This window comes from Mastigoproctus giganteus, chromosome 8, assembly GCF_048544385.1.
Source record: "Mastigoproctus giganteus isolate SK-2022 chromosome 8, ASM4854438v1, whole genome shotgun sequence".
NCBI classification, from domain to species: domain Eukaryota; kingdom Metazoa; phylum Arthropoda; class Arachnida; order Uropygi; family Thelyphonidae; genus Mastigoproctus; species Mastigoproctus giganteus.
The window spans coordinates 31343696-31371095 of NC_143582.1; the positions used below are offsets into that span (position 1 = coordinate 31343696).

General features: G+C 37.0%; 1 protein-coding gene across 1 annotated transcript in view; it reads left to right on the forward strand.

Moving 5' to 3' along the window:
* Window positions 1–27400, forward strand: part of LOC150081409 (kielin/chordin-like protein) — a 572736-nt gene that overhangs the window by 516138 nt on the left and 29198 nt on the right. Inside the window, exons 27-28 of the mRNA XM_090380194.1 lie at window positions 1742–1849; window positions 19599–19793. Coding sequence (XP_090236320.1) covers window positions 1742–1849; window positions 19599–19793 — 303 coding nt within the window. The remainder of the gene's footprint in view (window positions 1–1741; window positions 1850–19598; window positions 19794–27400) is intronic.

A 27400-nucleotide genomic window follows, 5' to 3' on the forward strand; every position in this document is an offset into this window, starting at 1 on the left:
GTGGACAGATTATCATGAAATTTTATATTTGGCTCATATAGAATGCAATGCAATGCTTCATGTGTATTGCTATGTAAGACACATAAACATGGTGTTGCTTGTACAGATACATGTATACAGAGAGAAAAGAGACTTAAAAGTATATGGGAAAGAGTAATAAATAGTATACAGTTGTAATTAAATTAAACTATTAAGTTTCAAGAACATAAAACTAGAGTTTTATTAAGAGTGTTCTATAAAGTTATAATCTCAGTAATTAATTGATAAGAAGATAACTATATTTGCTTTTCACTTTAATTAATTACAGAAAAAGAAAAAATGAATTAATTTAAAAGAAAAAATAGAGTGGGCCTTAAATGTAATACATTACCTAACTGTAATGGAAGTATGTTGGATGTTTAGACATTACTTAATAAGAAAAGGTTCGATCGATATCACATTTTAACATATTTTTAGTTGGTCCAGTGACCAACAAAACATATGCTATGCTAAAAATGAGGATATGACTTGGAGGTGGATATAACTTAGATCAGTCATAGCCTCCCCTGCCCCCTATCCCTGATCATAGAAATCTATTCATATAAATGAAAGATTATTTTGTGTATTACTCTAAAATGAAAAGTTGTATTGAGGCCAGATTTTCAACCTATGTTTTTCTGTTGGTTCTGGTGCTTGGGAAAATTTCATGATGCGCTGCTTAAACTGAGAACATTCCTGTTCTGTATATCTGCCATATTGCCCATTCATTTCTCCTTTCAGCACATTGCTTATCTAGTGCTTCAGCTATGATATACAATATATGGAAATAGCTTATATGATATATCTGAATAAAAGAAATAATAATTTCTGGATTTCTATTTGCATGATCTTAATGATTTTTGGAATGACTTGCCAAATATTTCTAAAAGATCCAAATATAGTTTCATGAAAATCCATCCACTGCTTTGGTTACAATATATGGTATATTTTAGCTGAAGCACAATATACCATATATTGCAGTCTGAATGATATATGGTATGCATATATCATTATATGTATGCATATATCACTGTACTGAATGATATATGGTATGCAGACAAACAGACAGACGTAGTGTAGACAATGGGCACTATATGCATACATGTAAATGTACCTAAAAATGGAAAAAAACATTTGTCCCTATTGCTTAGAGAAATTCTGAAAATTTTATTGATATATGAAAAACATTTTGCATATGCAAATTAAGTTGTTTAGCACAACTTATTGAGAGCTGGTTTCAGGTGAACAGTTTGTGTTGACATCCCAGCATTGATAATGTCACTTGTTGTGATAGTTGTTATCTTCAAACCATTGGTGTTCAATCCAATTTACTATTGGGTTTTTCATTAAACTATAATCTTTCACGTGTCTGGTAAATGTGATAGCTAAGGGATTGGACCACAATGTCATTGATTCACTGAGCTGGAAAGTGATGGTCAAGTAAAGCATGCAGCTGTGTTAATGCTTTATCAGAGACAACAAACACAGCCTAATAGCTTGTTTACCTTCATAAAGAGTCTGGGATAATAAAATAAATAGCAATTAAAAAAAATAATAATCCACATAATTATTGAATCTTTTTATCTAGCTTAAAAGTACCTAGCCAAAAGGTAAAAAACTAACTTACTTTTTAGTTTATATAGCATCTTTTATATATTCTTTTCACAATATTTTTTGACTTTTATTATTAAAAGCTGGAACGTATATATATTTTTTAAATTAGGTGTTGATGTAGAACCTGTATGTCCAACACCACTTTGTGCTAAAGGCTGTATTGTACTTAAGAGAGAAGGAGAGGCATGTTCTTCATGTTACTGTGGTCTAAGTAAAGGTAATAGTGTTTTAATTTTAGAAATATGTAATATACAATATTTAGCTATTTTTTGGTAGATATTCTTATTATGATTTTTTAACAATGAATGTTTTCCACCATATTGTCTGCTGAGATTTTGTAAATAAATAATAGTTTTATTATAAATAAAAACAACAGTAAAAAATCAGATTATGTATTTTGGCCAGTGTGGGTAGTATTAATACAGCCATGTAGTACAAGGAAGCTGCATTCTTTTGCTGCATGGGCAATTGGTTCAGGTGGGATGGGCCATTGGTGCTCGAGTGCAATTGTCATAGCCTTCACTTTAATTGTGCCTTTGGGCTTATTTAAGGCCCAGTGACTAGGGCACATGTTAGAATACTTAATCTGTATTTACATTATGCCACTTTGATTTTGAAAGAATATTTCAAAAAGCATTGACAGAGAGACACATCATATTTGGTGAGACTATTTTGTCTCCTCTGTAGCAGTAAAATTAGATTAATTGAAGTCATAAAGTGTAATTAACTAAAATGAAATAAGATAAAAATAAAATAAAATAAAAATATACTAATAGAAGTTTCTATCAATTTGTACAGATATTTATTGTCTTCCTTGCCAGTCAATTAGAAAACCATAGTTAGTGTGAAAGCCAAACTTAATAATATGTAATTAAAACTAAACTACAGGCAACTATAAATTCCTTAAAAAATTATATGAAGAAGGATTTTTGCCTTTTGACACAATCTTATTAGGAACCAGAAAACCTTGGTGAATGAAAGAGAAAAAGGACATTTCAGTAATCCCAAAATACAGCTATATGGTTACTATTTTCATACCTTTCAAAACTACTGGCATCCAGCAGAGGAAACAGTTAATCTCATCAAGTGAAATGTGCTTTCTTATCAGCACTTTCTAAATATTTTTTAAAAATAAATGCGCTGTAGTGTACAGTACATATATTTGTACTTCCTCTATTTATCAGCCTTCACCTCCACCTCCATATTTAAAAAAAAAATGTATTGGACTAATGTGATAAAAGTTATTAATTAAATATTCTGTAATCTTTGCTAAGGATATCCAGATCAGATGGGAAAGATAACAGGTTAGTTGTGTGGATAAGGTTCCTTCCTCTCCCTATATTTTTTCTTCTGTGTAGAATGTTTGAGAACATCCTCTCTCTTTCTCTCTGTCCCTCTCTCTCTCTTTCTCTGTAAAAGATATGTTTTAGAATCCCTTTAGTTCACCTAACTTAGAGAGAGAGAGAGAGAGAGAGAGAGAGAGAGAGAGAGAGAGAGAGAGAGAGAGAGAGAGAGAGAGAGAGAGAGACTATTATTAGATGTTGTTGTTACTTGGTTTTAGACACTGGTAACTGGAAGTTAGTTATAGCCACAAAATCTGAGATATCAGCAGTATATTTACTCAAGTAAATTTAAAGCGTGAAAATTAATGTTTGATAGCTCTCGTATAAAATCACTATATATAATTGTACATGCAGCATCAGCCAAATAAAAAAAAAATTTCACACAACCATTCCCTCTAAATGTTTGTCCAGTTCCTCCTTAAATTTATTTAACCTATGAACTTCCACAATGGCAGATGGAAGTTTGTTCCAGCAATTAACCACCCTAAAGATGGTTAATCGCTGCTAAAGGCAAATTTCCGCACATCTATTCTACATCTGTCTTTCCTTAATTTGAATTTATGCCCCCTTAGGTTCATAATCTGAACAAGTGGAAGAATCCCATCAGAATTCAGCATGCTCAGTCCATTCAAGGCCTTATATACCTCAGTCAGATCACCGCGCAGGTGCCTAGTTTCCAGCCACTGCAATTTGCAGAACTTAAGCCTCTCTTGGTAATATGCTATATATTTAAATTATATAAAAAGCTATCATATATAACCTAGGAAATAAACTATATATGTTGAGTATTAGGCTTGATGTAACTGAATGGTCATTGCAGGCATACAAGCATTTGAGATGTAACTGTGGTTCAAGTCTATGTGACCACACAGGATACAGAATAGAAGAGCATCCTCTGACTCTATGTGGCTGTCCCAGAGTATAAACAGAAAATATTTATTTACATGTAATATTAGTATAAATTTGGAATCCCCATTTTTTTTTTCAGTAAGAGACCTCTATAAAAAACAAGGATTCTGAATTGGAATCTGAATTGGGAGTAGGGTTCCCCAAGGATCAGTTCTTGGACCATTGTTGTTTCTTATTTTCATTAAAGACATTGACAAAGGGATACAAGGTGTGATGTCAAAATTTGCAAACAATGTAAAGATTGGTAGAGTCATTAATAATCAGTCCCAAGCAGCACTCCTTCAGGATGATTTTAACAGACTTTAAAAATAGAGAAATGGCAGCTATGTTTTAATGCAGCTAAATTCAAGGTCTTACACTTGGGGAATAGCTACCCCAAAATAAATTATATACTTGGTGGGATTGAATTAAAAACAGTGGCGGAAGAAAGGGATCTGGGAGTTATGATATGGGCAGATATGAAGTTTTCTGAACAGTGTAAACAAGCAGCCAGGAAAGTCCATGGTGTCCTATTGATGATTTATTGAACGTTATCCTGTAGAAATAGGGAGGTCATAATCCCATTGTATAAGGCAATTGTAAAAGACCACATTTGGAATACTATGTTCACATATGGAGACATCATCTGAAAAAAGATATTGAGCTTCTTGAAAGGGTCCAAAGATGGGCAACTTAAATGGTGAGATCCGCAAAAGGACCACCATTCAAGAAAAGACTCCAGTTACATGGGCTACAGAATTTGGTAACCAGGAACCTCAGAGGTGATCTGATCGAGGTTTATAAAGCTCTGAGACGGATTAGTAAAATGAATGAAGGTAGAATTTTCACTGTTATAAAGAATTCCGGAACTAGGGGCCATAAATTCAAATTACCGGAGTTGAGGTTTAGATTATATTGTAGGAAGTTTTCTTTTAGCCAGTAATCATTGATTGCTGGAACAAGTTGCCCTCACCGGTAGTTGAGGCTAAGTTTAAATAAATTGAAAAGTCAACTGGATAGTCACTTATATGAGGAAGGAAGAATATCAATTTTAATTTCTTATCTACTTAAAGGTTGTTTTTTTTTTGTTTTTTTTTTTTTGCTAGTGCAGTAAAAGCCTGTGGTGGCTTCCTTGTACTATATGGAAAATACTGTTACTATTACTATACTTTATGCTAACACCATACATACTAAACAAAGAAGGCTATTTAAGCTTTTTTATTATCTTTCGCATTGGCATTAGCATTAGTAAAGGCATATGATGCAAGAAAGCAAGCTTATATAGCATCAGCCAAAAAAAAAAATCTTCTCATTTCACCCAACCACTTGCTCCAAACGTTTGTCTAGTTCTGCCTTGAATCTGTTTAAACTATCAACTTCTGTAGCAACAGATGGAAGTTTGTTCCAGCAATCAACCACCTGCTGGCTAAAGGCAAACTTCCACACATCTATCCTACAACTGTTTTTCTTCAGTTTGAATTTATGCCCTCTCATACAATTATTCTGAGCAAGAGGAAGAATCTCATTAGCACTGAGCATGCTCAAACCATTCAAGGCCTTACACAACTCAATCAGATCATCTCACAGGTGCCTGGTCTACAGACACTGTAATTTGCAAAACTTAAGCCTTTATTTGTAAGAGCAACCCTTTGTTCTATTCACTAATCTTGTTGCCCTTCTCTATACTCATTCCAGCAGCTATACATCCTTATGAGGCCTCCAGGCCTGTATACAGTAAAGGTGTGGCCCGACCATTGACTTATACAAGAGGCTAATCACATCCTCATCCCTGCTAGAAAAAAATTCCTGTATATCATTGACAAGACACCATGAAACTTCATATCTGACTGCACAATTACCCCCAGGTTCTTTTCATTCTCTACCACCATCAGTGTAGTACCACACAATTGATATGTTACTCTGGGGTTTGGGCGCCTTCGTAGCCAGGTGGGAAGGAGCAGCAGTGCGTAGCACACGTTTCTTGATTAGGCTGGGGGTTCGAGCCCGTCACTACCAAATACGGAGGATGTGGAAAGGTCAGGGAATGTCCACAGCATATCCCGGAGCAATATGGCCTTAGTTGCTAATGCTCCTAAAAAAAAACAAAAAAAAAAAACAAAAAAAACTCTGGGGTTACTGCTTCCCATATGCAGTATTTTACATTTGTCAGTGTTAAACTTCAGTTGCCACCTCTCAGCCCATCTGCTCAACTTTTTCTAGATCCTGTTGCAGTAGCATACTGTCATTAGTGTCATTAACAACCCTGCCAATTTTTGGTATCATCTGCAAACTTAGACCTCAAGTCTGATATACCATCATCAATATCATTAATAAATAAGAAAACAACAATGAGCCCAACACTGAACCCTGGGGGATTTCACTAATAAAATTAGTCCACGAAGCACAGTGTCCATTGATTACCACTCTCTGTCTTCTCTCACTCAAGCATCCCTTTATCCATAGCAGCAATTTGTCTCCAATGCCACACTGCTCCAATTTGTGCAGCAGTCTTCCATGTGCAACACTATAAAAGCCTTTCTAAGATTCAAATATATGGTATCAAAATTATTCTTTGCATCCAGTTCCTTTGTGACCACATCATGGTATCCAATCAAATTGGGTCAGACAAGACTTCCCCTTAACAAACCCAAGCTGTGTCCGAGCTATAATTGAAGTCTTATCTAGATGATCCTGCAGTGCCTCTTTAACCAGTGTCTCCATTAATTTCCCTAGAACAGAATTTAAACTAACAGGTCTGTAATTACTTTTTAATTTTCATAAAATTTTAATCTTGTTTTTAATTTTCATAAATGACATAGATGAAGGGATAGAGGGCGTGATGTCTAAATTTGCTGATGATGTTAAAATTGGTAGAGTAGTAGCACTGTCAAGCTGAGCTTCTTCAGAGAGATCTAGATAGACTTCAGGAATGGTCAGAAAAATGGCAACTATGCTTTAATCCAACAAAGTGTAAGGTTTTACACCTGGAAACAGTAATCCCAAAATAACTTATTCACTTGATAGAGTTCAACTAAATCCAGTGCTGGAGGAAAGGGACTTGGATGTTACGATACGGTCAGACATGAAATTCTTTGAGCATTGTAAACAGGTTGCAAGGAAGGCCCATGGTGTCCTATCGATGTCCTATCAAACTTTTGCAAGTAGAGATAGGGACGTGATAATCCCATTATATAAGGCTTTTGTTAGACCACACTTGGAATACTGCATTCAAGTATGGAGACCGCACCTAAAGAAAGACATCGAGCTTCTTGAAAGGGTGCAAAGACAGGTAACTCACCTGGTGAGATTTTATTTTATTTATTTTTATTTTTATTTTATTAATAAAAAGATACACAACAGGTAGCCATTAACAGTGTATCTGAGATCAGATCAATAAACATAATAACAATAATGTGAAATCCTACAGGACGATAAACATTGATATAGATTCAAACAATAAAAGCATATGTACAAAAGAGGATTGTATTAAGTTAAGTTACCGGTAAAACAAGTAATAATTAATCCGTTAGAGAATAGAAAAATAATATAACAAATAATAATAAACTACAATAATTAGATGTGAGCTAGTCACTTTGCAGTTTAAGTGAAGAGGCAAACTTGTGGATGGAGTTCATCAGTGATTGGGAGTTGTCAAAGAAGTCAATGCGAGAGTCATTTGCTGATTTGCTGATTCTGTTCAGTGGACTGAACTTCATTAAGTCCGTGTTGGCAGAGTCAAGGCGAAACGGTGTAAGGTTCCTGACTTGTCTACAGGGAGCATTGAAGTTTATTTTACTCAGGATATCAGATGCTTCATAAATTCCAGTGATTACTTTGGCTACGAAGGCGATGTCAGCAGTAACTCTTCTAGTGCACAGAGGCCTTAGATGAAAGTAATCACACAGCGATTCATAATACACTGAGTGATAGAATAGAGGATTGCGGTACGTAAGGTAACGGATAAAGTTTTTTTGGACTGCTTCAATTTTGTTAGTTAAAGTCTTTGTGTGAGGATTCCAGATGGGTGAACTGAATTCAAGGATTGGCAGAACAATAGTTTTATAAAGGATAACCGCATATCTGTAGTTTTTGAACTTGTATGTGTTCCGTTTGATGAATCCCAGTGTTTTGAATGCTTTGCTGGTGATTTTAAGGACATGGGCATCGAATTTAGCACTGCTGGAAAAGAGAATCCCTAAGTCGTTAACTTGGTCACACCTTTCGATGATCACAGAGTTAATACTATACTCCGTATTCATTAGTTGTGGAGATCTGCAAGATGAGAAAGAGATAACTTTGCACTTCGAGGGGTTAGCAGACAAGCCATTCAGAGATAGCCACAGAGAGAATTTATTGAGAGCACATTGAAGTTGTTGAGAATCGGTAGTCTCCTTCACTGCTGAGTAGATCTTAAGATCATCTGCATAGAGAGCAACTTGAACATTGGAGGTGTAGATGAAAGAAGGAAGATCATTTACGAAAACAATGAAGAGAAGAGGACCTAAGGGAGAGCCTTGTGGTACTCCGCTTAGTGGTATAAAACAGTCTGAGTTCACTTGATCGATGATAACGCTCAAGGAACGATGCGCAAAGGGTCACGGATGCCATATAGCTTAAGTTTTTCCAGAAGTTGTTCGTGCGGGACTTTATCAAATGCCTTAGATATGTCTGTGTAGACTGCATCAACTTGCAGGTGGTTATCAAGAGCTTCAGAGGTGTATTGCCAGAAAGGAAGTAAATTTGTGACTACTGACTTGCCACTGCAGAAACCATGTTGATTCTGATCGATAAAAGGCTTGAAGAATTCAAAGAGATGTTTGTGCACTGCTGTGTCGAAGAGTTTAGCCAGGCTGTTTTGCAAGGTTATGGGTCTGTAATCAGATACGTCATTTTTATCACCTTTTTTGAAAATAGGAACTATATTGACCTGCTTAAAGTGCTTAGGATACTTCCCCAGCCTGAGAGACAAGTTGAAGATCCGCAGTATGAGGGGTTTCAATGTAGTGACAGTCCTTTTCCAAAATAGGCCTGGAATGTTATCTGGGCCTCTAGTATAGTCATTTTTCATGCTTTTTAATGCCGAGTTTAAATCTTCATCAGTGATAAAGAGGTTAATGAGGATATCATCTTTAACAGGTGTGAAGTCAGGAAATGAGGCAGGTCTCAATGTATCATTTGTTTGAATTCTAGAAAAGTGTTTGGCAAACTCTTGAGCAATACTGAATTCGTCAGATAAGAGAATTCCATCTGCGTTTCGGAGTTGTAACTTTCTACTGGTTATGTTCTTATGCTTCATGAAATTCCAGAATGGTTTGATATCTCTGTGAGTAAGCAGACTATCCTGAACTGACTGTGTATACATGTTGTAGGAGTTTAATATGAGAGTTTTCACTTCTTTGCGGAGTTGGCTGAATATTTCATAGTATTGACTGTCACCTGTTTGCTTATATTTGTTTCTGTAGAATTCTTTGGATTTAATTTTACGTATTAGTTCACTATTATACCAGTGCGGGTAGGTAGAGCGTGCGGTAAGATGGGATTGAGGAACAATGTCAGATATAACTGAATGGACACAGTTAATCAGGTTGTTGGTGAGCACATCGATGTCATCCATAGCGTCAGCGAGCTGCTTGTCTACGTTTCTTAGAGCTAGGTTGAGCAGAGGCCAGTCAGCCTTTCTGAAATTGAATCGAGGAGTACGGGAGCTGCATTTGAAGTTATGAGAAGTCACTGTGATGTCAAAAGTAATTGGTGAATGATCCGAGTGAAATATGGGGTTGTCGGTGTGAACATCTATATGAGTAGAGGAAAATATTAGGTCGAGGTAGGCATTTTCTCTGGTTGGAAAGTTGCAAATTTGTTCCAGACCATAGCTGTGAAGCATATTAAAGAGAGCCCTAGTCTGCAGTGATGGAGAAGAAGATTCTAAATTGGCCATTTGACAGTTAAAGTCACCCAAAACCATTGCTATGTCGGCAGATTGAATTAGTGGGAAGATTGATTCCAGCGAGCTTTCTAAGTACTGGAGGTCTATATTAGTTAAAGGAGGTGGAAAATAAAGCAATACTATTAAAACCTTTAACTTGCCAAGATGAAGAAGGCAGTATACTGATTCAATATTTGTGAAATTTGATGCAGTTTCACAGAGTATATGGTTAGAATGTATAATAGCTACTCCGCCTCCACGAGATCCTCTGTCCTTTCTATGGATTGTATATTGTCCATCTATAATCTCCTGATCATCAATATCAATGGAGAGCCAGGTTTCAGTGAGCAGGTAAATGTCGTAAATATGTGAGCCTTGGATTGCTCTGAAGTGGTTTAGGTTGCTAATTATACTCCTGCAATCTGCAAAAGGGTGTCCTTATGAAGAAAGACTTTGAATATGTGGGTTGCAGAGTTTGGAAACTAGACACCTTAGAAAAGATTTGATTGAGGTGTTTAAGGCTCTGAGAGGCATCTAAATGAATGAGGATGAAATTTTCAAGATTATAAATGATGCTAGAATTAGGGGACATAAACTCAAGTTACGGGGGTAGATGTTTAGATTGGACTGCAGGAGGTTTTATTTTAGCCAGCGAGTTATAAATTACTGGAATAAGTTGCCTACATGAGTGGTAGAGGCTGACAGTTTGGGGAAATTCAAAGGTCATCTAAATAGTACCTTCAGGTGACGGAAACGCATAGAATGATAGGTTTAATTTCCTTTTCTTTTATTAATTATTAGGTTTTTTTTATCGTTGTTTATTCGTTTTTTTTTTTTTTTTTTTTGGCTGGTGCAGCATAAGCCATAGGCTTTCTTGCACCATGCGACCATTACTAATACCAATACTTCTTATCTAGATGATCCTGCAGTGCATCTTTAACCAGTGCCTTCATTAATTTCCCTGGAACAGAAGTTAAACTAACAGGTCTGTAATTACTCGTGTCACCCTTTGATCCTCCTTTGTGAATTGAGGTAACATTTTGCACATCTCCAGACTATGGGTACCTCCCCTGAGTCCAAGGAAGCTCTCATAATTATGGCTAAGGGTTTGCTTACTTCCTTTGCTGCCTCCTTTAATATAACTGGATAGATCCCATCCACCCCAGGTGCCTTTCTTATGTTTATTTTCAACAATTTCTCCTCCACTTTACTCTCAATTATTACAAAATCATCTAACTTATTGCCCGAGTTTCCTGAATAACTCCTCATGCGTGAATGTAGATGCAAAATACTCATTTAGTTTGTTAGCTAACTGAGTAGGATCATCAACAGTTGAACCATCAATATCAAGTGGACCAATCTGATTCATCCCCTACCTTCAAGGGTTTACATAAGTAAAGAGCTCTTTGCTGATTTTCTTTGAATCCTTTGCCAAAGATTTCTCATAATCTGCCTTTGCCTACCTACCTTCTTTTGTGACTTGGTTACAGACCAGCTTATACCTGTCATAGGCTTCCATGTTACCTCTTAGTTTATATGTATCCCATGCATTTTTCTTCTCTGCCACATGTCTCATCAGTTCATCTGACATCTGTTTAGGCCTAAAACTTGAACAATATTTCGTAGTTGGTATGTAAAGCCTAGTTTCTTCCAAGATTAATTCTTTGAATGCTTCCCATTTTGAATTTGTTGTTGGTAACATCATCAGTTGGTCCCACTGTATAGAATTTAAAAACTGTCTCAGACCACCGTAGTCGCCTTTACAAAAGCAATAACCCTTCCCTTTACCCCTGATTGTAGTTACTTTCAGTAAATCACACTTCAGAACACTGTGGTCACTACTATCTAGCGGTTCCTTTATCTGCAGATTCTTAATGCATGAAGAATCACTACTGATAATCAGAGCAGATTTAGTTGTCTCCTGAACATGCTGCTGTAGAAAACAATCATCCAATAAATCCACAAAAAACCTTGCTAGTGTGTGAGTGACCAACCTACAAATTCCAGTCAATATCTGGAAAATTAAAATCCCACATTTTAAGACAGCCTGATTTACTGGCGCACTCTATTTCTCTGTACATTTGTTTATTATACTCATCAGAGTCATTAGGCCTATAACACACTCCTACTCTCAGTGTTGCTTTCCCAGTGCTTATGTGACGGCAAACTGACTCGACACTCTCTGTCCGCTCATGTGAACTGGCTATACTTCCTTAGATTTTATTTGTTTCTTAACTAATAGCATAACCCCTCCTCCCTTCCTATCCTGTCTATCCTTCCTGTACATGTTGTACTCCCCAAATTCCATTTCTGCATTCCTTATATTTGTGTGACACCACGTCTCTGATATCCCAACAATATCTGCCTTTGATGTTTTGACCAACACCTGAAATTCATCAAATTTATTTACCACACTCCTAGCATTCATGTACATGCAAGTATACATGCACCTGTTCCTATTCTTAGCTACCCTAAGACAGCACATGTATTTACTTGTTCCGAAATAGTAGTAGTAGTAGTAGTAGTAGTAGTAGCATGTGATGCAAGAAAGCAAATGTATGAGCTTATGCAGCATCAGCCAAAAAAAAAAAAAAAAAAATCACACCATTCCCTCCAAATGCCTGTCCAGTTCCTCCTTAAATTTATTCAACCTATCAACTTCCACAATGACAGATGGAAGTTTGTTCCAGCAATTAACCACCTGCTGGCTAAACGCAAATTTCCGCACATCTATTCTACATCTGTCCTTTCTTAATTTGAATTTATGCCCCCTTAGGTTCGTAATCTGAACAAGTGGAAGGATCCCATCAGAATTCAGCGTGCTGAACCCATTCAAGGCCTTATACACCTCAATCAGATCACCGCGCAGGTGCCTAGTCTCCGGCCACTGCAATTTGCAGAACTTAAGCCTCTCTTGATAAGAGGATCCCTTCATTCCCCTCACCAATCTTGTTGCCCTTCTCTGTACATGCTCAAGTAAATCTACATCCTTCCTAAAATGAGGCTTCCAGACCTGTACGCAGTACTCAAGGCGTGGCCTGACCATTGCGTTATACAGAGGGACAATCACCTCCTTTTCCCTGCTAGCAAAATTCCTATATATCATTGACAAAACCCCATGACCTGCCCTGGCAGCCTGTCTGCATTGCTCAGAAAACTTCATATCTGCCTGCACAATTACTCCCAGGGCTTTTTCATTTTCTACCACCTTAAGTGTAGTACCACACAGTTGGTACGTTTCTCTGGGGTTACTTCTACCCATATGCAGTACTTTGCATTTGTCAAGGTTAAACTTCAGTTGCCACTTCTTAGCCCATCTGCCCAAATTATCTAGATTCTGTTGCAGTAGCACACTGCCATTACTGTCATTAACAACCCTGCCAACCTTTGTATCATCTGCAAACTTCGACACTAAGCCTGATATACCTTCATCAATATCATTGATAAATATACAAAACAACAGTGGACCCAACACCGAACCCTGTGGGACTCCACTTTAGTCCACATTAGTCCAAGAAGAGCAGCACCCATTGATTACCACCCTCTGTCTTCTCGCACTTAACCATCCTTTTATCCATTGTAGCAACTTACCCTTAATACCATTCTGCTCCAATTTGTACAATAGTCTTCCATGCGCAACAGTGTCAAAAGCTTTCCTGAAATCCAAATATCAAAATTATTTTTTGCATCCAGTTCCTTTGTAACCACATCATAATATCCTATCAAATTTGTCAGACAAGACTTTCCCTTAACAAACCCATGCTGTGTCTGAATTATTGCTGCAGTCTTGTCTAGATGATCCTGCAATGCATCTTTAACCAGCAACTGCATTATTTTATTTATCCGGAACAGAAGTTAAACTAACTGGTCTGTAATTACTCGTGTCACCCTTCGATTCCCCTTTGTGAATTGGGGATACATTTGCACATCTCCAGTCCATGGGAACCTCCCCTGAGTCCAAGGATGCTCTCATAATTATGGCTAAGGGTTTGCTTAGTTGCTTTGCTGCCTTCTTTAATATAACTGGATAGATCCCATCCACCCCAGGTGCTTTTCTTACATTTAACTTCAACAGTTTCTCTTCCACTTTGCTCTCAGTTATTACAAAATTATTAAGTATCCTGCTACAATTTGATAACCTTCTGAAATGACTCCCAGCAGTGTCTGAAATCTCCTGCACCTTGTTTTCCTGGATGCTTCTCAATCGTAGAACTATATATGCAATATATACATCATATATTTAGTATTAAGGCTGTAGTGCTGCTATTCATGGCATTTGAAATTTTTGATGGCCCACAAATACTTAGACAGATAACATGTATACATTCATTTATACATATGATAAATGGCAAAAGCCTTATTTGTGTATTTAATCAAAAGACATCTAAGTTTTTTACAGAATGCATCAGTCTGGTATTGTAAAATAAATCACCACAAGTTGCTTCAGTTTTTTTCAAATAAGATGAATAAGTTGCACTGTTCCCTAAAGAGAAAAATGGTGCTGTTTATTTGTAATGAGTGCCGTTACCCAAATGACCATTTTATAAATTGTTGTTTCTGCATTGGTGTGTAACTCAGTGCAATTGTAGTCTGAAAACCTCGCAATGAAATATTTTCACAATATGAGAGATGCCAAAAGCTGTCGATATCTCAAACTCAAGTAAATTTATAGCAAAGGCTTCAGGTATCTGAGAAATAAAATATTACACACTTTTCCTTAGGAAACAGTTTTTTATTTGAAATACAAGGTTGGGGCAACTTAGTGGTGACTTTCTTCACGTTATTAGACTCCTGGAATTTGTTAAAAGATGCACTTGATCGAATTTATGAGTATTATAAGCAGGGGCGGGCTGTACCAAGGGTGCACTGCACTCAAGCAGTAATGTTCAAGGGTCACCTGAAAAAACATGAAACTTACATACACATATGAAGAAATTTTAATGGGGGGGTGCCAAATAAATTTCAATTGGCACCCAGGCACCACATACCCTAGGAATGTCCCTAATTAAAATACTCACTTATATTAAGTTTGAAAGGGAGAATATATATATATATATATATATATATATATATATATATATATATATATAAAGCTCACACACTGGGAAAGCAATATAGCCAAACACATACAGGGAAACACCATAAGAAATCTAACAAACAGATTTTTAAAAATATGCAACAATATTAATAGCACAAAAGAAGCCATTCAAAAACTCACAAAAATGCTTATGATAAACAAAATACCGACCCATTACAGCAGGCATCATATAAAAACAGCCATACACACTTACCTAAGAACAAACCACCCTAATGTCAACCCACATACATTCATTGAAAATACCCTAGAAATGCCAAAACAATAAATTATTTTGTTCCCAAAATTTTAAAACGGGTTTATTGCGCTCGGACAAGGCTCGTCGTCTGATTGCACTACAACCCGAATCCAAAAAATACCCTCCAGATTAAAATACTGACAAAACATCACCTAGTAAGAGGCTGTTAATATGTAAATAGCCATACCATAGGACATATACATGCTGTTATGCCCTAGAAAAGCTATACCGGCACAGTCCGTGGTATGGCAAAAGAAAATGTAAATACATAGATAAATACATTATGTAATTAGCATTAGCATTAGTAGAGGCATTTGATGCAAGAAAGCAAGCTTATGTAGCATCAGCCAAAAAAAAAAAAAAAAAACACTTCCACTTCACCCCCTGTTCGTTCAAAATACCTGTCCAGCTGAGCCTTAAACTTATTTAGGCTATCAACCTCCACCACAAGGGATGGAAGTCTGTTCCACCAACCAACCACCCGCTGGCTAAAGGCAAATTTCCGCACGTCTATCCTACATCTGTCTTTCCTCAATTTGAATTTATGCCCTCTCAGGTGATTTTTCTGAGCTAGAGGAAGAATCCCATCAGCATTGAGCATGCTTAAACCATTCAAGGCTTTATACACCTCTATCAGATCACCTCGCTGGTGCCTAGTCTCCAGACACTGTAATTTGCAAAACTTAAGCCTTTCTTCGTAAGAGCACCCCTTTGTTCCATTCACTAATCTTGTTGCCCTTCTCTGTACTCGTTCCAGCAGCTCTACATCCTTCTTGAAATGAGGCCTCCAGACCTGTATACAGTACTCAAGGTGTGGCCTGACCATCGCCTTATACAATGGAATAATCACCTCCTTATCCCTGCTGGAAAAATTCCTGTATATCATTGACAATACTCCATGAGCTACTCTTGCAGCCCGTCTGCACTGCTCAGAGAACTTCATATCTGCCTGCATAACCACCCCCAAGTCCCTTTCATTCTCTACCACTGTCAGTGTTGTACCACAGAGCTGATATGTTGCTCTGAGTTGCTGTTTCCCATGTGTAGTACTTTACATTTGTCAATGTTAAACTTCATTTGCCACCTCTCAGCCCATCTGCTCAACCTTTCCAGATCCTGTTGCAGCAGCATAGTGTCAGTAGTGTCCTTGACAACCCTGCCAACCTTTGTATCGTCTGCAAACTTGGACATTAAGCCCGATATACCATCATCAATATCATTTATAAATACAGAAAACAATAATGGACCCAACACTGAGCCCTGAGGGACTCCACTAATAACATCAGTCCACGATGAGCAGTGTCCATTGATTACCACTCTCTGTCTTCTCCCCCTCAACCACCCCTTTATCCATAGCAGTAATTTGCCTCCAATGTCACACTGCTCCAATTTGTGTAGCAGTCTTCCATGTGCAACAGTATCAAAAGCCTTTCTAAGATCCAAGTATATAATATCAAAGTTATTCCCTGCATCCAGTTCTTTTGTGACTGCATCATAGTATCCAATCAAGTTGGTCAGGCAAGACTTCCCCTTAACAAAACCATGCTGTGTCTGAGCTATAACTGAAGTCTTGTCTAAATGATCCTGCAGTGCTTCTTTAACCAGTGCCTCCATTAATTTTCCTGGAACAGAAGTTAAGCTCACAGGTCTATAATTACTTGTGTCAGCCTTTGATCTTCCTTTGTGAATTGGGGTCACATTTGCACATTTCCAGTCTATGGGTACCTCCCCTGAGTCCAAGGAAGCTCTCATAATTATGGCTAAGGGTTTGCTTACTTCCTTTGCTGCCTCCTTTAATATAACTGGATAGATCCCATCCACCCGGGTGCCTTTCTTGTGTTTATCTTCAACAGTTTCTCCTCCACTTTACTCCCAGTTATTTCAAGATTCTGTAGCTTACTGCTAGAGTTGAATACACCTCTGGCATTCCCCTCGCTGAATACCTCCTCATGTGTGAATGTCGATGCAAAATATTCATTTAGTTTGTTAGCTACCTGAGCAGGATCATCAACACTTGACCCATCAATATCAAGTGGACCAATCTGATTCATCCCCTTCCTTCTAGAGTTTACATAAGTAAAGAACTCTTTTCTGTTTTTCTTTGCATCCCTTGCCAAGGATTTCTCGTAATCTGCCTTCGCCTGCCTAACCTCCTTTGTAACTTGGTTGCATATCAACTTGTATCTGTCATAGGCTTCTGTGTCATGTGTTAATTTGTATGTATCCCATGCATTTTTCTTCTCTGCCATATGCCTCATTAGTTCATCTGACATCCATTTTGGCCTAAACCTTGAACAATATTTCTTAGTTGGTATGTAAAGCCTAGTAGCTTCCAAGATAAGTTCTTTGAATGCTTCCCATTTTGAATTTGCTGTTGGTAACATCATCAGTTGGTCCCACTGTATAGAATTTAAATACTGTCTCAGTCCATCGTAGTCGCCTTTACGGAAGCAATAACCCTTCCCTTTACCCCTAATGGTAGTTACCTCTTTGAGTAAATCCCACTTCAGTACACTGTGATCACTGCCACCTAGTGGTTCATTTATCTGCAGATTCTTAATGCATGAAGAATCACTGCTGATAATCAAATCAAGAGTATTACTCCCTCTAGTTGCCTCCCGAACATGCTGATGTAGAAAACAATCATCCAATAAATCCACAAAAGCCCTGCTAGTGTGTGAGTAACCAGCCCCCAAAATCCAGTCAATATCTGGGAAATTAAAATCTCCCATTATAAGACACTCTGATTTACTGGCCCACTCTATTTCCCTGTACAGCTCCTTATTATACTCATCAGAGTCATTCGGCCTATAGCACACTCCTACTCTCAATTTTGATCTCCCAATGTTTATGTCACACGAAACTGACTCCACACTGCACTGTCCAGCGATGTCGACTGGCTTTAATATGTGTATAAAATCCAATGTTCACATATTGCATATAGAATTAACAACATAACAACCACCCAATCACCAAAGTTGCACCCAACCACTTAAAAATCACCCCCAGCCACAAGCATTAGCATAGGATAACGGGGCCCGAAGCTAATACACCATCATGCCATTGATTACAGTAAGTGGGACTGCGTCGCAAAACTTTGCTACATATAAAACATTTAGAAGGTGGGCAGTTCCCCCTTTCTAAACTACAACCTCTACTGGACTAGTAACTGGTAAGTAAGAACCTTCACATATTCGGATACATACCCGTTGGGCTTTGTGTCCACTATCCCAGTTTGCTGCATAGAATGCTAACAAGAACAAAAAATATTAATACAAAATTTAAATATAATTAATATAACTATACTTAAACTAAAGATTAGCTAAACTGGAATAGTGACAACAGAAACGGGTATGTATGAGACATTATATCAAATGGGCCAAAGGGCGTCGGGGGCTTTGAGGGGATCAAAGCCCCCGACGAAGTAGGGGATTGATGATCACATGATGGAATGTATTAAATTAAATTGCATAATAATATTAAAATATATTGTAATTTAGAATAAGAATAGTTATATACATAATCAATAATTTTGATTAGCTGTTAGCTGCAGGTAATGAAAAATCATCAGCCAATTGTAATGAAATTTTTTCTTACCATTAGGTTAAAAGCTACAAAAATAAAATATAATATGTTTATAGGCCCTACAGAATTAAGATAGCCTTTATGGACTAACCCGATCACCTGAACCGTAAGCACCCCAATACCTATAGGCAAACACCATTTACCGAAAATATTCCACAATTAATTGCATTTAGATAATTATATATATATATATATAATAATAACCCACAAGTAAATAACTCTTTTAAAGTCATGATTAAGGAATTATTTCTTTAAAAATCTACAGATAAAAATACATAATAATCAGTTATGTATTTTTATTATAAAATATTTTTATATTGTTATAAAAATACATAATAATCAATAATAATTGTTATGTTTTGGGGCCTCAATTTATATGACTATAAATATTAGTCAAAATGTCACCAATTGGAATCAATTTGAGTAATGAAGTTATGAGCAGTGGAAGAAAGATAATCTCTGGACGTTCAATTTTCAGAACCCCTGTAGTTCCTTGGTCATTATGGAACTGGAAGTGGTTCCAGAATATGTTGTTGTTGAATAAAGTAATAATCATGGTATAATAGCATAATAATTCGTAGTTATTTCTTAATGGAAGTAACCCATGAAGTTTTAAAGTCATGATTAGAGAAATATTTCTGTATTTATTCAGATGAATGACATTTTATATTGTTATAAAAATACATAATAATCAGTAATAATTGTTATTTATTAATAATCATAATAACCATAAATCATTAATAATCATAATGAATGGCATTATGAATAAAAGAATATGAAAATGTTATATATGAGATTAAAAGTGAAAGAGAACTAAAAAAATGATGAAATTAATTCTAGAATAAAATGCTATATTCTGTTTACCTTAAAAGTGTACAATTTATTTTCCAGATCAGAATAATTGCCCTCCTGTTTCTTGCCCTGGTTATCATTGTTCATTAATAAGGGGCCCTGATGGATGTCAGACCTGCTCCTGTGATTCTCCATGTGTTATTCCTCAATGTCCTCCAGAATGTGAAGTGGAGAAAGACATTCCACCAGGTCGTTGTCCTGGATGTGTATGTAGATTGGGATTACTAGGCAATGGTATGTATACAAAATTATTTTTGTATTATTTTAAGTCAGTTCATGTTTCCTGAGGGAAGCAATTCTTTGACAATGATTACAGACATTGAAGATAATGTCAGAAGTTCATTATAGTTTCTGAATAGTTTCAGCCATGATTTTTAGGCATAACAAATTATTGACTTAAACAGGGATGGTTTGGTTGGTTTGGTTGTTTTGTTGTTTATTGGCGCATTGACAACGGAGATCATAGTGCGCCAAAACAGGGATGGATTTAGGTGGTGAGGGACCTAAGGTAAAAAGTCTATAGGTGGGCCTCTCTGACACTTTTCCAAGGATGACCCCCTTAAAACCGTTTCCAGATTGTCCATGGTGGTTCTGTATGAACCTGGAAACCATTGCCAGGTTCATAAAATTGCCCCTTCAGTTGTATTATAAACAAGAGTCATGCGTTGCTTGATTTTATATCACCATTTATTTCGCTATATACAAGTTTCCAAGGCACCTCTGTAGCCAGGCGGGCAGGAGCAGCAGTGCATAGCACACGCTTCTTGATCAGACCGGGGTTCAAGCCCGTGACCACCAAATACGGAGGATGCGGAAAGGTCAGGAAATGACCACCGTATATCCCCGTAGCAATATGGCCTTAGTTGCTAATGCTCCTAAAAACCAAATAACAACAACAAGTTTCCAAAACCTGTTTCTAAGATGCTTAACATATATAGGGTGGATTGCCCCAGTTGGCAAGGTGGGATTACTGCCAGAGCGAATAGTATTTTTAGTGTGTTACTGCTGCAAAAAAAATAAATAAATAAAAAAGAAAGATGGGGGCAGAATTTCTAGGATCCACCAGGATGAACTATAACCAGTCCACTCCTAACCATATGTTATTAATGATTAACTGTGTCTTCCAAAACAATTTTTAATATACAGCCACTCCCCGATTAATGTAAGAGTTGCATTCCGCAGAACTCTAAGTAAGTCAGAATTTCCCCCATGCTTGTGCAGCACTTGCAACTGTGCTCGCTGAATTGATTGAATCAAAAAAGAAATATTCAACGAACATGTGAATAGAATTATTTATTGTATTTATTAAATTTTTTATCTCATGCACGGGAAAAATTACAAAAGCGGGCAATTTAAAAATTTTCAAAATTATAAAATTACAAAAAAAGAGAGGAGACAGGCATAATGTCAATGAGTTTTACCTCTCGAGCATCATTGCCAGAATCGACATCTTCAGCTGATAAGTATGCTGTTGCGGAGGTTGAGGGCTGTGGAGATTTAGAAAGGGTCAGCTACGCAACCTTACGAAAGAACATATTAATGGATGACTGAACAGTGGCTTTTTTCTTTTCATTGTAGATTTCTTTGTAGCAGGCAAGCATATCATTCACCCCTCTGTTAGCTTTTAAGAATCGTTTGCTGTCAGGATCCATCTTCTCAAACCTCACCATTGCCAATGCAATTTCACAAAATTCCATTGCCATCTATCTGGTGATGAAGTGTCTTGGCTCTTTATTTGGTTCATCATCAGCTTCATCAGCATTTTCTTCTTTCACTATCACTGCCTGCAAGTCAAAAAGTTCTTCGTTAGATAATTCCTTCCCTTCTTCCAAAATTAACTACTCCACGTCTTTGGCAACAACCTCCAACTGAAATAGCTCTGCAACCTTTACAATCGTATCTGTAACCTCTTCATATGATTCGTCTTTTTCAAATCCTTTGAAGCCTTTTATGTGGTGTGAGCATATTTTCTTCTATGTGCCATTTAAACAACTTTTAGGAATTTTCGCCCAGGCCTTATTAATGTTTAAGATGGCATGGTAAATATAGTAAGATTTCCAAAAGTCTCTTAACAAAATTTTTTTCATCGTCTACTGCAGACAATGCCTGAGCAAATGCTGTGCGTAAATAGTATGCTCTTAAATTCGAAATAACACCCTGATCACTAGGTTGGATGAGTGAAATCATGTTTGGCAGTAGAAATATGAGTCTCACGTTTGAATTGAAATCATCTAGATGCATAGGATGTCCAGGAGCATTATCTAATAGAAGCAAAATCTTGAAAGGAATGTCGTCTTTACAATATTTTTCAACCTTGGGAATGAAAAGCATTTAAACCAATCCTCAAAGAGAGATATGTTATCCATGCTCTCTGGTTCGATCGGAAATGCACAGGTAGGGTGGCTTTATTGATACCCTTAAAGGCACAAGGATTTCCAGAATGGTAAACAAGCACTAGTATTAATCTGTAACCTCCCGCTACATTAGCCTCAAGCAAGAGTGTGGCCCTATCTTTTGAAGCCTTGAAACCTGGCATTGTCTTTTCCTCTTTGGCAATGTATGTTCGATCTGGCATTTTTTTTTAATACAGAGCAGTCTCATCAATGTTAAAAATTTGCTACATTGAATAGTTGCCTTTGTCAATAATTTTTTCCAATACATCACAAAATTTCTCTGCAGCTGCAGAATTGGCACTGGTGACTTCATCGCATACTTTAATGTTTTGGAAACCAGTGTGATGCTTGAATCTGTTAAACCACCCATTACTTGCCATGAACTTGGCTTGGGGTTCACAATCTTTATCCTTAATATCTTCATAAATACTTGTTGCTTTTGCTTGAATGGCCATTGGACTCAGGGAAACTCGCTTCTGAATCTGATTTTCCATTCAGATTATTAACAGCTGTTCCATCTTCGATATAGCACCTATATAGAACAATGTTGAAATTAAATGCGTTGATCCTTTGACATATTCTTTTATACACACACTGTCCCTTAAAATAGTTTGTTATGTTTGTTTGTTATTTGGTTTTCAGGAGCATTAGCAACTAAGGCCATTTTGCTCTGGGGATATGCGGTGGTCATTCCCTGACCTCTCCACATCCTCTGTATTTGGTGGTCACGGGTTCGAACTCCGGTCTAATCAAGAAACGTGTGCTACTCACTGCTGCTCCTGCCCACCTGGCTACGGAGGCGCCCCTTAAAATAGTATTCACTATTGAAGCAGCAAGTCCTAATTCAGTGCAATAGATGACAAACTTTGTAATTCTTAATCATTTTCATCTTCATTTCTAAATCAGTTTTGTTTTGTTTTGTTTCCTGGCACTGCCAGCACTTGCACTTTCTGTTGGTCCCTTTACCTTCATCATTGTAATATGTAAACAGGAATGAAGAGAAGTTTCTGAAAATTTGTTTTTTATATGATTGAAGATTTCAGTGAAGGGTAACACATTTCATCATAATAGTGTAACGTAAAAACCCACAGAATTCCAGTTATTGGTATTATCACAAATGCAATAAGATAGAGTATACTATCCGTTTATAATAGATTGCACTAGCAGAAAAGGCTAATAAATGGGAATGTGCAAATTATTGTTTTTTGGTTGTGACCTCCAGAAACATTCTTTAGAAAAAATATCACAAAGGCATTCAAAATTGATTCTTATAATGGGAACATAAGATAACGATGAAAGTGTAGTGCAATTTCTATTATGTAAATGACCTTTTAGAGAGATAAATAGCTTAGTAATATATCAAAATTTTCAACTTCCAAGGACTTGGAGTGAATTAAAAAAAAAAAAAACCAATATGCTGTTGGGTTCACATTACGATATTTTCGCAATACCTCCATTTATCCCTACAAATGCAAAATGTTTCCATATTTTTTTTTCAGTTTGACTAGCTGGCAAAAACTTGCTTAAAGTTGAATTTGTGTAGTCGAGTGTTATGTAAGTTGGGGAATTCCTGTACTTTGTTTGCTTTCTAAAAGACAAATATAATATCATTTAGGACTACACTTTAATAGCTACACCTTACGCCTAATCACTTATACAGATCTACTCTAGTCAGATATATATCAAATGCAAATTTTCATATATATTATTTCATTTAATGATTTATGAATCTTGTAATAATATTGTGTATTTTGGGTAAGTAATGAAATGTTAATTTTCTTTCTGTTTTATAGTATACGAAAAAACAAAATATATAGAAATATTAAGATTTTACTTAAGAATTTATATTAGCATTAGCATTGGCATATGATGCAAGGAAAAAAGATTATACAGCATCAGCCAAAAAAAAAAAAAACCCTTCCCCGTTTCCCCCATCCATTCACTCCAAAAGTTTGTCTAGTTCAGCCTTGAATATTTAAGCTGTCAACTTCCATAATGACAGATGGAAGTTTGTTCCATCAATCAACTGCCCACTGGCTAAAGGCAGTTTCTGCACATCTATTCTACAACTGTCTTTTCTCAATTTAAATTTATGCTCCCTCAGGTGCAGAATCTGAACAAGAGGATTGAGCAAGCTCAGCATTGAGCTTGCTCAAACCATTCAAGGCCTTATACACCTCAATCAGATTACATTGTATGTGCCTAGTCTTTAGTCTTCAGACTCTGCAATTTGCAGAACTTAAGCCTTTCTTGGTAACAGCAACCCTTTTTTCCACTCACTAATCTCATTACTCCTCTCTGTACTTGTTCCAGCAGCTCTACATTTTTCCTAAAATGAGGCCTCCAGACCTGTATGCAGTACTCAACGTGTGGCCCAACCATTGTCTTATACAAGGGGATAACACCTCCTTATCCCTGCTAGCAAACTTCCCAATAGCTCATGGTGTCATTGACACGACACCATGAGCTATTGTTGCAGCTTGTTCGCACTGCTCAGAAAACTTCATATCTGACTTCACAATTACCCCCAGGTATTTTTCATTCTCCACTACCCTGAGTGTAGTACTGCACAGTTGGTGTTACTCTAGGGTTACTGCTACCCGTGTGTAGCACTTTGCATTTGCCAATGTTAAACTTCAGTTGCCACCTGTCAGCTCATCTGGTACACTATTCCAGATCCTGTTGCAGTAGCATACTGTCCTTACTGTCATTAACAACCCTACCAACCTTTGTATTGTCTGCAAACTTGGACATTAAGCCTGATATACCTTCATTTATATATTTGATAAATACAGAAAACAACAATGAACCCAACACGGACCAATAGGATACATCACTAATAACATTAGTCCATGAAGATCATTGTCCATTAATTACCACTCTCTGTCTTCTCCCGATCAACCATCCCTTTATCCATAGCAGCAATTTGCCCTTAATGCCATACTGCTCCAATTTGTACAGTAATCTTCCATGTGCAACAGTATCAAAAACTTTCCTGAAATCCAAATGTATGATATCGAAATTATTTTTTACATCCAGTTCCTTTGTGACCACATTGTAGTATCCAATCAAATTATTAAGGCAAGACTTTCCCTTAACAAACCCACATTGTGTCTGAACTATAACTGCAGTCTTGTCTAGATGATCCTGTAGTGCTTCTTCAACCAGTAACTCCATTACCCAGAACAGAAGTTAAACTAACAGGTCTGTAATTACTTGTGTCACTTCTTGATCCCCTTTTGTGAATTAGGGATACATTTGCATATCTCCAGTCTGTGGGGGACCTCCCCCGAGTCTAAGGATGCCTTCATAATTATGGCTAAAGGCCTGCTTACTTCCTTTGCTGCCTCCTTTAATATAACTGAATAGATCTCATTGACCCCAGGTGCCTTTCTTATGTTTAACTTCAACAATTTCTCCTCCACTTTGCTCTCAGTTATTACAAAATCCTTTTAGCTCCCTGTTACAGTTTGATAAACGTCCGGCACTTAATAACTCCTCATGTGTGAATGTAGATGCAAAATACTCATTCAGTTTGTCAGCTACCTAAGCAGCCTCATCAACAATCGAACCATCGATATCAAGTGGAACAATCTGGCAAATTGGCTGACGAGGCTAGTGGGAGCCAGACGTGTTTAAAGCCCTAAGTGGATTTTCTTATTTATTTATTTGAAATTATTGTTTTTTCTAAAACTTTTGCTTTAAATTTAGTAGTATAGCATTATTTTGTGATTTTCCGATTAATCTGGTGAATTTGTTCTTTACTCGGCCTTGTAATTTGCATAAAAGTATCGGTAAGGGTATCATATCCACGTGGAAAAAAATTGCTATTTTCCACGTGTTACAAGTTGCAGCTCCGCTGAACGAGAAGTTTTTTAGCCATATTTAGCCGCTTTATTGACCAATTGATACATCAAATTATTTTCTATAAGTAGCTTATAGACCTAGTCAGGATTGTTAGTTTATTCTGAATTGAGACAGCGAGATTTGGAAGTTAATTAATGCTTAAGTGTCCGTAGATTTACCATTCGTAACTTGTGCCATTGTTATATGATACAACGTTATATCCCGAACTAGATAGCGTTAGTATAGTATAGCATGGTATATATATAGTATAGTATATAATATAAAAATATTGTCAATTAATCAGCAAAATCTATTAATTTTGTTAAACTTCATTGTCAATTAAATTGTACTTTTAACTAAATACATATAACGACTTAGATTACAAATGTAACATAATTAATTAATACATAACTTGATACGGAAGCTATATAAACAGAACTCGTAGATAATATTTGATACTGAAAAATATATATAGCATTATAACTGTGTTGGAATACAAGTTTAGGGTTATAATTTTGTACTAAAATTGAAATTTTATTGAAATTAAATCGAAATCATTACTCAGAATAGAGCAGCAAAGCAAAAGGCTCAAGCTAATGGGAGTGCTGTGGCTCAGAGGAGAACTGAGGGGGGCAGTTGCCCTCTGAATCACAGCCATTTAAAATGCACCGCTTGCATGATTTTTGTGGAGCAATAGGGTACGGGACATGATATTGCCATGGGGGATGTCTTTGTGTGTGTGCGATATAAGGAGTGTAACGAAATCAGGCAACAACTCAGCGTTGTTATGGACCTATATGACAGCTTGATGGACAGGGTGGATGCCCTCGAAGGAACTAAAGTGAGGGCCCATCAAGCTCTCAGCTGCCCACATCAACTCTAGAGCTTGCACTTGGTCATCACGCAACACAGCAGCAACCCCCAAGGCAGAATGCGCTGGTCCCACAGGAACTAGTAGTTGTTGGTGACTCTACTCTCAAGGAAACGGAGAACATGCTTTGTAAAAAGGATAGGTGAAACAGGACCAGGATATGTCTGCCAGGGGCAAAGGCTGATGACGTAGAGTGGATATCATCTTTTAAGGGCACAAAATGTGATATAGTTTACACATTGGCACTAATGATATTAAGAGTAGGAGACCAGCAGAATTACTTAACAAGTACAGGTCACTGTTGAAAAAAAGCCATGAATTAGGGTTGAATTTGAAAGTGTCTGCAATTCTGCCCAGACACGATAGGATGAAGTATATGACAAGAGCCTTGTCGATCAGTTCGGCCCTGGAAAGATTGTGCAAGGATCAAGGGGTAGTATTTTTCTCAGCCTGGTCTGTACTTGTTAACAGAAGGGACTGCTTCTACAGGGATGGGATACACTTAAATAGAAAGGGTGCAAGAATATTTGCTGATGCTATCAAGGAAGTGTTAGGTGGGTTGGAAAACTGTTTGCTTGGGAGGAATACAAGGATTAATAGATTAACAGTAGCCACTGGCAGAGGTGAAAGTGATTTTTTCACTGCTTCTATTGGAATGAGCAGAAGCCTGGAAAACAAGATGCAGGATATTTCAGAGACTGCTGGGAGTCATTGCGGTACAAGTAAACACA